At 41.1% G+C, this 14,052-nt stretch overlaps 2 protein-coding genes across 4 annotated transcripts in view; one reads left to right on the plus strand and one right to left on the minus strand.

Annotated features, from left to right (window-relative positions):
* Positions 1-14,052, plus strand: part of TRMT1L (tRNA methyltransferase 1L) — a 64,231-nt gene that overhangs the window by 47,155 nt on the left and 3,024 nt on the right. For 2 of the 3 annotated variants that reach the window (XR_014492064.1, XR_014492065.1), the window contains exon 16: positions 12,554-12,701. Coding sequence is in view for 1 of the 3 variants with exons in the window: in XM_083359080.1 (XP_083215206.1) it covers positions 12,554-12,644 (91 nt within the window). In the remaining 2 variants the exon portion in view is untranslated. Of the gene's footprint in view, positions 1-12,553; positions 13,625-14,052 lie in introns of those variants that run through there. The other variant, XM_083359080.1, reaches the window with a different exon arrangement.
* The window catches only part of RNF2 (ring finger protein 2), a 30,720-nt gene continuing 29,841 nt past the window's right edge, over positions 13,174-14,052 (minus strand). Inside the window, exon 7 of the mRNA XM_083359095.1 lies at positions 13,174-13,774. Within this exon, the coding sequence (XP_083215221.1) occupies positions 13,673-13,774 (102 nt within the window). The 3' untranslated portion in view covers positions 13,174-13,672. The remainder of the gene's footprint in view (positions 13,775-14,052) is intronic.

Raw genomic sequence — 14,052 nt, forward strand, 5'->3', positions numbered from 1 at the left:
TGAAATTAGGTCCTAGAGATCCTAAAGTTTGGTCACCCTCCCCCCTCAATTTTAGTTTAAAGCCCTCCTAATAAGTTGAGCCAGGCGTTTTCCAAAAACATTCTTCCCAGTTTTTGTGAGGCACAGCCCATCCCTTGCCAAAAGTTCATCACGGAAGTAGTGCAGACCATGGTCCAGGAATCCAAAGCTCTTTTGACAACACCAACCCCTTAGCTAATGGTTCACTTCTAGAATCCATCTTACCGGATGTTGACCTTTCATTGGCAGTACAGATGAAAAAACTACTTGTGCACCTAACTCCTTGACCTTCTTGCCTAGCTGTTCATAATCACTTGATATTGTTTTCAGGTCCATTTTGGTGTTGTTCATCCCTATGTGTAGTAGTAGAAAAGGGTAGTAATCTGTGGGTTTTATTATTTTGGTTAGGTTCTTGGCCACATCTTTTTTTTTATTGAAAAGTTTTACAATACATTTTATCTTTAGCAAAAAAAAAACCTCCCAACCCCCTCCCCTCCCACCCTCTTCCCCCTCCCCAACCCTCCCCAACCCCTCCCTCCCTTTCCCCTCCCCCCCCCCGACTTCCCAGAGCTGAGTACAGGGTATAAAAATACAAACAATCATAATCTAACTTATGCAAACAATCCTAAACTATTTAAACTATCGCACTTTAACTCATATAGATAAACTCCAAACATATATATATAAGGAGCCTTGGTGGAGCAGTGGGCTAATGCCTCCTTAAATAACACCAGCTGCCTGCAATTAGTGCAGGTTCGCATCCCACCAGGCTCAAGGTTGACTCAGCCTTCCATCCTTCCGAGGTAGGTAAAATGAGGACCCAGATTGTTGGGGGCAATAAGCTGACTTTGTAATAATGCCGCTTGGGGTGTGTGTGTGTGTGAAAGCCCTAATAAGCAGGCATATACATAGAATGAAGGCTACTGCTAAGCTTGTAAGCCGCCCTGAGTCTTCGGAGAAGGGCGGGATATAGATGGGATTAAAATAAAATAAATAAATAAATATCATATCAATAATTATTCAAATGCAAAATAATACTTTTTAGTCCCATATTTGCTCTGTAGTATCTCTCTGTTGCAAATAATCTTTCAGGTGCACTAAGATCTTTACCATATCCTCGAAGAAAAAAAAACTTTACAGTCCATTCTTCTGTAGTTGGTAATTTTACCTTTTTACTAGAAATCTTACTACCATAGTTAAATTCAACATCCATTTAATATCCACCACAGTAATATCAATAATACCCAATAAAAACAATCACAGATAAAACAATTTATATCAATTATTAAAAACTATTCTTCTTTCCAACTAGGCTTTAAATTTCCATACTAAAACCAAGTTTATACAACCTTTCCTTCTCCTAATATATTATACAACTTAAAATACCATACATTACTTTCCAAACTTAAAATTTTTTATATAATCACATCATTCTTATATTTTCTATTACCTGTTTCATTATTACCCATAAAATATTACAAGTTAACTTTCATCTATAATTTTTCCCAAAGTTGCACCAGAGCATATCACAAAGTATATACCTAGCACACAATATCCACCTTCTTATCACACCGTAAATATACGTACCAACCAAATAGCAAATCATAACCTACAAAATATCAGTAAGCACTACTACAAATCTTCCCAATTAAATTTTCATAATCATCTTAAAACTAAAGCAACATAAAATATTACATAGTTATTTTATAAGGGTGAAAAGTATATCCCCAAATATTTAGCCCTTCTAACAATTTCAATTCCCATAATCCTTATTACATTATTATCTCCTGCAGTTATGCAACTAAATCTTCAGGCTTGGTTCATTCGTCTAGAAGCAGCACGCCTCTTCCAATTTCTGGCCTCCTCCAGTGGTACTGAAATTTGATCCACTCCTGTAACTTTCTCATCTGTCTGTATTATTCCTTCAGCATCTTGTAGATTCTCTCTGTATCGTTGAGACTCTCTCTCACCTTTTTTCTTTGTAGATTCCAAAAATGATATGGGGGCTGCTTTTAAAACATTACTGTAGAAATCACGTGCCTGAATCACCGTAGTAAAACAATGCCTCGTACCTTCATAGGTCACCACCATACCCACTGGTATCTGCCATCTAAACTTGATATCACGTTGTCTCAATTCTTGTATCAAAAAAGCAAATTCCTTCCTTTTTCTTAAAATTCTTGAAGGGATCTCTTTTAAAATCAGAACTTTTTGCTCAGCAATTACAAAATGAATATTGTAGGAGGCCTGGATAATTTCATTTCTAATCATTCTCTTTGTAAAATAAACCACCACATCTCTGGGTAATTTCCTTTGTCTTGCAATCCAAGAATTAACACGAAAAATTTTATCTATATCTTCCATTATTTCATCTGCTGGTCGTCTCAGCACCCCTTCCAAAGCCTCAGAAACCATTTTCTTCAAATTTTCCTTCGGATTTTCTATTAGACCTCTAATCCTTAAAGCAAACTCCATCTGATAATACTGTATCGAAATCAAATCATAATCAATTTTCTCTACCACATTTTCAGTTTCTGTCATTTTTGCTTCCAGTGTAATATCATTTTAAGTAAGATCTTCCACTCTTTCGTCCAAATTCTCAATACATTTAGCCATGCCTTGCAATGCAGATAAAATGTCTGCTCTCAGTTCTGTTAATTTCTCTGTAATCTTTTCATCCATAACCTTAGCTAGTTTTTCTGTTAACTTCTCCAACTTTTTATCCATTATCTCAGCAAATTGTTGCATTTGCTTTTTCAGTCTCTTGAAGCAGATTCTGCAAATCTTTTACTGTAAGAGCTGATGCAGATACGGGTGCAGGGGACAATAAAGTTTTCAATGAAGACTGCTGCACCAGAGCAGGAACTTTAAAAGATATAGCTGCCATTTTCACCCACTATTGTTAGCTACGCACTTCCACTTATGAGCTCAGCAAAGTCCATTGAGTTAAAGATCAAAACACCATCTTCACCAAAATCTCCTGCATCGCTCTGTCCTCGTTCTCAAAAGTTCTTCCTTGCTAGCAGAGATGGTTGCGAATGCCCTGTTCTGCTCCAAAAAACCCGGAGCAGAGGCGCCTCGCAGTCCGGAGCATGCCCAGGCTTCGGGGGGGCTCAATCCTTCAGCCGCCAAAACTTAGAGCTCTACCCCTACCTGGGCGCTCACCCCCTCTTCTCCCGAGGGGGCTTCCGAGCCGCCGAAACAGCTGATTGGCGCTGTTTTCGGCGGCTCTATGGAGCCGCGAGGCTGACAGCCGAAGAATGGCTGCCTCCGGCGACGCCTTGCCATCCAGAAGTCCTCAGGTTCTTGGCCAGATCTTTTGATTCTTGCTCCAGGGAGGCAACATACCTCTCTGGATTGATTGTCGGGCCTACAGATGGCTGATTCTGTTCCCTTGAGAGTTGAATCTCCTGTTACCAACACTTGCCTTTTTTTTTCAGGGGTTTTTTGGGTTCTTTTCTGTTTATCACAGGAGCACTTGATGTTATCACTATTTGGGGGACGTTTGATGATGCTTCTTTTCTAGGTGTCTGCTTGTTTTCTTCCAGGGACAGTCTATGAATCCATTGCTCAGCACCAGTAGGGCTGCATCAGAGAGGGTTGGGTTGGACAGAAGATAGATTACTTCAAGGAGACTTCAAATCTCTAAAGGAGAAGATTTTTACTAGAGAGTTTAAGGCCGTTATGGGAAGGGAAGAGGGAATTCTCATTTCCCCCCCCAAAAAAAATAGATACATCTACCTAGCTCTGAAATAGGTGGATGATCAAAACTGTAACCTAGCCTAATAGTGCTTATGTTGGTAGCCACTATATATAATAAGCATGCTGACTATAAAACGATTTCTGAAATTGATGATTTTTTTAAAAAAAATTTGTTAAGAAAATCTTTAGTAACCTCTCTGGAATATACTCTGATCCCTGCCATAAATAATCTTATTTTAAAGAAAGAATAAAATAGGAAAATATTGCAAGAAGGGAGGAGGAAAAATCCAATTTTTGTTCATTTAGTGCAGAAACATCTCTGCAGTAAACATAGCCCATTTGGCTAGAAGTGCAAACATGAAAACCTCCAAAATTTAAGATACCTGAATGGCTCTCAACAATGGAAGCCTTTGCTTACCCAAACTTAATTAACCATGATAAACTTTTTTTTACTGAAAAGTTTTACATTTTATTTATAACAAAACAAAACAAAACCCCTCCCAACCCCCTCCCCTCTTCCCAACCCTCCCCACCTCCCTCCCTCCCCCTCCCCAGACCCTCCCCTCTTCCCAACACCTCCCACCCACCCCTCCCCGACTTCCCAGAGCTAAATACAAGGTATAAAAATGAAAACAATCATAATCTACCATATGCAAACAACAATAAACTATTAAATCTATCTCACTTCAACTCTTATAAAATGACTACAAGCAATATAACAAAAATGATATTGGTCTATAATTTTTTGCTTAAGTGAGATCCTGATCTTCCTTCGGTATCAAAGAGATAAAAGCAGTTCTCCAAGACGAAGGCACCCCTCCTCCCATTTGGATTGTCTGAAACAATTCCCTTAATGGCTTTACCATCTCTAACTGTAAATTTTTTTATAATACACAGCATTCAACCCATCGGTCCCTGGCGCCTTGCCCACTTTCAATTATTTAATTACTAAAAAAATTTCTTCCTCAATTATCAATTGTTCTTAATAAGACTCTGCTGATACATACCACCCTTATGTTCTATTCTATCTATATTCTCCTAAATTCCGGACTACATCTATATTTGTTATTCAAATATATTAACACACCTCTCATATAAGCTTTATTAGCATCCCAGACCATTTCCATAGAAGTATCCTTATGCATATTAATTTAAAAAAGAATCCTTCATCTGTTTTTTACATTCATCCACATTTTCCTGATTTCTAAACAAATTCTCATTTAGATGCCAGGAGCACCTATCTCTATTATCCTTATCTATCTCCAGCCAGACTGGGCTATGATCAGACATGGTTCTTGGACAAATCTTAATCTTCTTAGTCCTGAAAAAGAAATCATTGGTAATTAGTATAAAGTCAATCCTAGAAAAAGATTGATGTCTATCAGAAAAAAAAGGAAAAAAAATATATAGTCCTTTTCTTGCACATTTCTTTCTCTCCAAATATCTCGCAGCTCCAAATCATCCTTCATCTCAAAAAAGGATTTAGGCAGTTTAGCAAGACTTGGAATACTTTTAAAAGAACCACTCTTGCCCATTTGTACGTCCAAGACACCATTCCAGTCTCCCATAAAAATAAAAGATTTATAATCCAATTGAATAATCATGCTGTGTAGTAAACTATAAAAGTCTGCTTGTTTATTTATTTATTTATTTAATTTGTATACCGCCCTTCTCCCGAAGGACTCAGGGCGGTGAACAGGGCAATACATAATAAAAAACAAGGTACAAAAATTAAAGAGTAATTAAACAGCAATGCCCGTAATAAATTAATACAGATTAAAAGGCCAGGCCAGCTTGTTCAAAGAGGTAGGTTTTAAGATCGCGCTGGAAGGAGCAGAGATCAGGCACCATCCGGAGCTCGACCGGAAGATGGTTCCATAAATCCGGCGCGCCCACAGAGAACGCCCTCCCCCTGGGGGCCACCAGTCGGCATTCTTTGACCGGTGGCACCCTGAGGAGGCCCTCTCTGTGGGAGCGTACTGGGCGGAGGGAAGTTGACGCCGGCCGCAGGTGCTCCCCAAGGTATTCCAGACCCATGCCATGTAGGGCTTTGTAGGTCATTACTAACACCTTGAATCTCACCCGGAAGACAACTGGAAGCCAATGCAGATCGCGGAGCAGAGGTGTGACATGGGAGTGTCGGGTGGTCTTCAAGGGTAGCCCCATGTAGAGAGCATTGCAGTAGTCAAGACGAGAGGTCACGAGCGCGTGAGTGACCGTACATAGGGCATCCCGGTCTAGATAGGGCCGCAACTGGCGCACCAGGCGAACCTGGGCGAAGGCCCCCCTAGTCACAGCTACTATATGGTCTTCTAGGGAAAGCTGTGAATCTAGGACTCCCAGGTTGCGAGCCCTATCTACGGGGGGTAATAACTCACCCCCCATAACGAGGGGTGGGATATCCTGAATATCCCGAGATGCCGGTACGCACAGTCTTGTCAGGGTTGAGTCGAAGCCTGTTCCTCCCCATCCAGACCCGAACCGCCTCCAGGCAACAGGACATCACATCGAGGGCATCACTGGGGTGCTTTGGGGTCGAAATGAAAAGCTGGGTATCATCAGCATACTGATGATACCCAACTCCAAAACCACGAATGATCTCACCCAGCGGTTTCATGTAGATGTTGAACAGGAGAGGCGAGAGGACTGACCCCGAGGGACTCCACAAACGAGAGGCCTCACGGTCAACCTCTGCCCCCCTGCCAACACCGACTGCGAGCGTCCCAGGAGATGGGAGAACCACTGAAGGACCGTGCCTCCCACTCCCAGTCCCCTGAGGCGCCGCAGCAGGATACCATGGTCGATGGTATCGAAAGCCGCTGAGAGGTCTAATAGTACTAGGACAGAGAAATATCCCCTGTCCCGAGCCCTCCAGAGATCATTCACCAGCGCGACCAATGCCGTCTCCGTGCTGTACCCGGGCCTGAAGCCCGATTGGTACGGGTCTAGATAATCCACTTCATCCAGAACTAGAGGGAGGTGATGCGCCACCACACTCTCAACAACCTTCACAAGAAAGTGAAGGTTGGAGACTGGACGAAAGTTATTCAACACGGCTGGGTCCAAGGCAGGCTTCTTGAGGAGAGGTCTCACCACCGCCTCTTTCAAGGCGGCAGGGAAACTACCCTCACTCAAAGAGGCAGATATAACCGCCTGGAACCAGCCTCGTGTCCCCTCCCGGGCTGCATAAACCAGCCAGGAAGGGCACGGGTCCAATAAACATGTGGTGGAGCTCAGCCTCCCCATAATCCTGTCCACTTCCTCCGGAGTTACAGGATCGAACTCCTCCCAGATAACATTGACAAGACCGCCCGTGTCCTGATCGTCTGACTCTGCCCAGTCGGAGTCCAAACCGGTCCAAATCCGAGCGATTTTGTCCGACAGATGTTGGCTAAACTCCTCGGCACGCCCCTGCAAGGGTTCCTCATTCACCTCCTGATTAAGGAGGGAGCGGGTCACCCTAAACAGGGCAGCTGGACGATTATCTGCGGACGCGATGAGGGTAGCGAAGTAATTAGACCTCGCCACCCTCATCACTGCGAGATAAGACCTAATATGGGTTCTTAGTCGTAATCGGTCGGATTCAGATCGGCTGGACCTCCAACTGCTCTCTAGGCCCTGTCTCCGACGCTTCATCTCCCGGAGCTCCGCGAAGAACCTTGGAGCCCACTGGGATCTGCGCCAGGTCAGGGGCCGCAACGGTACAACTCGGTCAAGTGCCTCCGTGGCCGTCCTTTCCCAGGCTTCCACTAAGGCATCTGCCGAGCTGTGAGCAGAGGAGGCAGGTGGTGACTCCAGCGCTGCCTGGAACCTCTCAGGGTCCATTAAGCGCCTGGGGCGGAACCATCTAGTTGGCTCAGCACCCCCATGGTGGGGAGTGGTAAAACGGAAGACCAGCTGCAGGAGATGATGATCGGTCCATGACAGGGGCATAACAATTGGGAAGCCCCCACCAAGATCATCTAACCACCGTCCAGATAGAAAAACCAAATCCAGGGTGTGACCTCCCACATGAGTCGGTCCATGAATTACTTGCGTCAGGTCCATGGCCGTCATGGAAGCCATGAACTCCAGAGCTAACTCAGATGATCCTCCCAGGGATGGTAGATTGAAGTCACCCAAAACCATGAGTTTGGAGAACTCAATCACCAGCCCCGAGAGGATATCGAGAAGCTCAGGCAGGGCTGCCGCTGCGCGACTAGGCGAAAGGTACACGAGCAGCAAGCCCAACTGCGCCCTAGGACACCTCAGTAAGAGAGATTCACATCCGACTATCTGAAGAACGGTGGCCTCCTGCGGACATAAGGTCTCCCTCATAACCACAGCCACTCCCCCACCCCTACCCTGAGTCCGAGGCCGGTGTACCACCCAGAAGCCTGGTGGGCAAAGATCAACCAGGGGGATGTTGTTGATTAGGAGCATATAATCCAACCAAAAGTGTTTTTTAGCCTTCTATAAACAGTTCTATTATAACATATCTTCCTTATCTGCTTCAATTAACTCCGCTGTCAAGGTATAACATAAACAACCACTCCATTTTTCTTGTCCGTTACAGAGGCAATAAATTGTGTACCCAGTCTTGAATTTAATAAGTACTTTTAATCCATGACTCTAATATGTGTTTCTTGTAAACAAATAACATCATTCTTAAATTGTTTTAAATGTTAAAAAACTTTCTTTCTCTTCTGCGGTGAATTTAAACCATTAACATTCCAAGTTAGAAACTTAGTCGCCATCCTTCGCGACCCGAAGCTTTTGGAGTGCTTCTTCCAGGATCCCCTTTACATTCTTAGGTCTCGCCCCTCCCTCAGCTTCGTTATAGGTACGTTTTGGAGGTCCCATGACTTTCTGCTGGTTTTGTTCTTGCTCTCGTCTCATTCGTCTCGAAGCAGCACACGTCATCCTCTGGTCTCTAGCCTCTTCCGACAATACTGAAATTTGATCCACTCCTGTAGCTTTCTCAACTATCTGCGTTGCTCCTTCAGCACCTTGTAAATTCTGACTACGTAGTTGAAGCTCTCCCTCGCCATTCTTCTTTGTAGATTCCAAAAGTGGTATGGGGGTTGCTTTTAAAGCATTACTGTAAAAATCACGTGCCTGCATCACTGTAGTAAGACGATGTCTCGTACCTTCATGCATCACCACCATACCCACTGGTATCTCCCATCTGAACTTGATATCACGTCGCTTTAATTCTTGTGCTAAAAAAGCAAACTCCTTCCTTCTCCTTAAGATTCTTGGAGGGATCTCTTTTAAAACCAAGACTTCTTGCTCAGCAATTGCATATTTAGTATTGTAAGAGGTTTGAATGACCTCATTTCTAATTGCTCTCTTTGTAAAATAAACCACCACATCTCTGGGTAATTTCCTTTGTCTTGCAATCCACGAATTAACACGGACAATTTTGTCTATATCTTCCATAATTACATCTGCTGGTCGCCCCAGCACCCCTTCCAAAGCCTCAGAAACTATTTCCTTCAAATTTTCTTTAGGATCCTCTTTTAAGCCTCTGATTCTCACAGCAAACTCCATCTCGTGATACTGTACCAAGGTCAAATCACTATCAATTTTCTCCACCACATTCTCAGTCTCTGACATTTTTGCATCTAATCTGCTATTATTTTGGCTGAGATCTTCCACTCTTTCATCCAAACGCTCAATGCATATAGCCATGCCTTGAAATGCAAGTAAGATGTCTGCCCTTGTTTCTGTTAGCTTCTCATCCAACTTTTCATCCATAACCTCAGCTAGTTTTTCTGTCAACTTCTCATCCAACTTTTCATCCATAACCTCAGCTAGTTTTTCTGTCAACTTCTCATCCAACTTTTCATCCATAATCTCAGCTAGTTGTTGCGATTGCTTTTCCAAAGCCTCTTGCATCACATTCTGCAAATCTTTAACTGCAAAGGCTGGTGCAGGTGCAGGTGCAGGGGGCAATAAAGCTTGCAACGAAGACTGCTGCACCGGAGAAGCCCCCGTGCTTCTAAGAACTTTAGAAGATTTAGCCACCATTTTCACTCACTATTGCCTGCTACACACTTTCACTTTCAAACTCCGCAAAGTCCATTGAGTTAAAGATCATAAATCCACTTTCACCTGAATCTCCTGCATCGCTCCGCCTGCATCCAAGTTCTCCATAGTTCTCTCTTGCTGGCAGGGATGGTTGCGGACGCCCTGTTCTGCTCCAAAAAACCCGGAGCAGAAGTGCCTCGCAGTCCGGAGCATACCCAGGCTTCGGGGGGGCTCAATCCTTCAGCCGCCAAAACCTTAAGTTCTGGCGGCCCCGAAGAGCTCTACCCCTACCTGGGCGCTCACCCCCTCCTCTTCTCCCAAGGAGGGGGCTTCCGAGCCGCCGAAACAGCTGATCTGCACTGTTTTCGGCGGCTCTATGGAGCCGCGGGGCTGACAGCCGAAGAATGGCTGCCTCCGGCGACGCCTTGCCACCCGGAAGTCCAATTAACCATGATAAACTTGTAACATATAAAGACTTACTGGATAATGAAGGAAGATTGAAATCTAGACAAGACTTAAAACAACAAGGTATTGACCTACCATTGTGGCCATATTTACAAATTCAATCGAGATATGAAAAAGACGTGAAAGCAACGGGGTTCTATAAGGAACAGACAGAACTGCTAAGCTTGTAAGCCGCCCTGAGTCTTCGGAGAAGGGCGGGATATAAATGGAATTAAAATAAAAATAAATAAAACTTGATCTTACATTGTTAAAAACAGATGAAAAGCTGATTAAAAAACTCTATAGATTACTGCTTAACTTAAAGATGGAGGAGGAACAAGTTAAAGAAACAATGATAATATGGGCAAAAAATGTTGGTCATACTATAGAGCTTGAAGAATGGGAAAAGCTATGGGATAGAAATATTAGATTAACCAAAGCTGAATCATATAAAGAAAATTTGTATAAAATGTTTTATAGATGGCACATGACACCAGTGAGACTGGCTAAAATGTTTAAAAATACTTCAAATGTTTGTTGGAAATGTAAGCAAAGACCAGGTACTTATTATCATATCTGGTGGACATGTCCAAAAGCAAAAAGGTTTTGGCTTAAGATACATTTATGGTTAGAGATGATTAAAAAACAAATAGAATTTAAACCAGAATTGTTTCTCTTAGGAATGATAGGCCCTAACTATGATAAGGAGAGCGGATACTTAATGTTACATGTATTGACAGCAGAGAGAATTATGTATGCCCAATATTGGAAAAATGAAATGTCACCGACTGAAGAAGTATTAAGAAAATACTGGATTGTGCAGAAATGGAATGTTTTTGGGGGAAACCCCAACCCTCACCCTTAACCTTTCCTCTACCCTATCCCAAATCCCCATTTCCCTACCTTTTTAACCCTATAAAAACTAATTAAAAAAATTCCAAAAAAAGAAAAGAATGAAAACCTTCAAAATTATTCCTAATCATTTTTAGGCAGTTCAGAAAGTTTCCCAAGTACCTTTTTTAATAGGCAAAATAGCACACTTTCCATCAGAATTCTTCAAATTGCTATTATCAAGCATGATTGTTAGTGCAGAAACAGGGACAAAAGCAATAACTTAAGCTTGCACTCACATTCAGGGAGATATAAGGACAGTTAGTTTATACTGTAATGTGGAATGTGTCTTTCCAAATCCTACCCCTTCACAGGAAGAATAATCAGCTGCTTCTGTCAGCATGTAGTTGTTGGATGATTCCAATGATCAAGATGGTGTCCCTTTACTGCTTCTACTGTGCAAATAGGGAATCTCAAAATGGGATAATCAAAGACACAAGTCTTCTGTAGCACTTGTTGCACCATATACTATAGTAAAGAAAAGCTGTTGTAAAAATACACAGTTTTGCTAAGGTGGAGAGTTGAGAAGGGCACTAAATTGACATGTTGTGTATTCTTCAGGATTATTCTCACCTTCAGAGTTAACACTACTACTGTAAATGGATTTTGAATCACACCAGATCTTAGCTAGTCACAGAGGATATATTTACCTGTTCAGGTTCTCATTTCTCTTTGGAATTTCTTATATATACACCCATGAATGAATTCTGAACTTCAGGAATGAGAGATGTAACATTTCATGATAAGACTGTCACTTTTCCAAAATAGCTTGCTTGTGAAAATGTGGCACTAAGGATAGGCAACTTCTCAAAGCTGCCAATAGTTGACCCATTAAAGTCACAATGCAATTCATTGATTAAAACAACTACTTTTATATTTAAGTAAATATAAATACTTAAGTAAATATAAATACTCACCATAACAAGTTAAAAATTCACATTCTTTCCCAACTTGGGAACAATGTACCTTCCCTAGACAGACAATTTTTTCAGAATGCTATATTTGATCTGCATCTAGGGCTAAACAATTTCTTGGGTAAGTCACAAATCAAGTTTTTTTTTGCACCTGATGTTTGCTTATACAAAACCATTTTTTCACATAAAAATGTGATTATATTTAGTGGACATGCACTAGCAAGCTATATAGTTTGTACATTACACCAAAAATACTGAACAAAACTGAGTAAGCATGATACATTTTCCCCACCCCACCCCCAACCTGGCTTGGACTTATGAACTGTCATGGCACAAACTGGTAAAATAATTCAGGAACCTCTAACACTGAACTGAGTACTATAAAGCTTTTTCTTTCTGTACAATCATCAGATCTTTCAAATTAGTAGGCATATTCTCAGCTTTGAATTGCAATAATTGACTTTTTGACTTTTATAGTAGATAATTTTTAGACCAACAACCATAAGAAGTTGCTAAATATTGAAGTTAATCCCATAAAAGTCCACATTTTTCTGTATCATTCATTTTCTTAGCATATTCAAAACTCTCAAGAGTACTGGGGAACATTTCAGTGAAAAGAAGGTTTTTTATATACTATATATCATCAGCCACACAGAAGGATGAGTCTTCTACTACGTCATGGATGATAACTGATTTACAGAAGTTTGGATGCTACGATAGGTAAGTATACAGTTTTGATCCAATCAAAATTAAAGATCATTACAATCCATACTGCACTTATTTTTACAAGTGCCTAATTGACTTGGGAAAATTTAAGAATGCTGTCAAAGAAATTTGTCAATATTGCATCATTATTATTTTTAAGTAGTATCAGTACAAATCAGCATATTTTTCCCTTTTTCCGGAATGTTAATATGATTGTACCATCAGCACTTCATGAACTGTGATTAACAAAATTTGGAACTTGTCTCAGAAATGTACACTCATTCTGTAAAGTCTTTTCCCAGAGCTAGTTCTTAAACTGCAATTAAGCTATGAAACAGTATTACAGTTAATGTTCTCTTAGCTATAATGTGAAGTTGGTAAGAATAATTTACCTTAAATATCATGAAAACAGGAAAAAGAGTAGCTTGCATTCCCATGGACACTGGGAATGAAGACAGTGTTGTATATGAGGTGGCTTTTTTATTCACAAAGCAGAATGACATTACAGGGCATTGCATAAGAATTCAGGTACTGCTGTGAACAATCTATCTTTTCCTCCAGCCTGTTATTTCTTTAGCATCTGAACTAGTTACTTACTAACAGACCTACTCTTAATCATATATAATAGAATTATAGCATCTCTTGTTCCTTTGTCAATGTACATCAAGGTGCTAGTGAGTCTGCCCATCCAAAGCCTTCTAACATTCCATGTTCTAAAGAAATTTTGCTGCCACTAACTTCATGCACATGAACCAAGAGCCACCAAATTAAAAGAACATATACAACAGTAACAGTGGAATGTTCTGATCATTCAGTTCTTCAGAAAGAAAAATATAAGTTAGATATCACACAAAATACTGTCTAGAGATATTCATTGAGGAATCCAAGTCTATGTGCAGTTGTCCATGATGCAGAGGATGGTACCTCAAATTAAAGCAAAGCTATAAAAGCAAGTATTGTTCCAACTCAAAGCCTTTTTGTAAGGCTTATTTGTGTTCCTTTGTTGGTGCATAGTAGAGCTCCATGGGCTTATTCACTTTCCAGTATTTTTCACTGACCAGCTCCAAGGAAAAAGAACCGTTTAATACCTAGAGTGGGAGCCAAAAGAAGTAACAAAGTTAAAAATAGAAAAGTGTTATTGCCATTTGAAAATGAATAACAAAAAATAATAACTAGAAAATTACCAAACACTGACAAATCACAGTTCGTAAACAACATTCACTCCTAATATAAACCGATATTTCAGTTCCAAAGGAAAAGCAGCTGTAGAACAAATGAGGGTGTTATAGTATATTTCCATAAAAAAGGCTACAGATCTTTTAAAATTTATCCTTCCCATTGCAAAATAGAGCCTAGAGGTTTAGCA

Source organism: Vipera ursinii (genome assembly GCF_947247035.1).
Source record: "Vipera ursinii genome assembly, chromosome: 3".
Taxonomy (NCBI): domain Eukaryota; kingdom Metazoa; phylum Chordata; class Lepidosauria; order Squamata; family Viperidae; genus Vipera; species Vipera ursinii.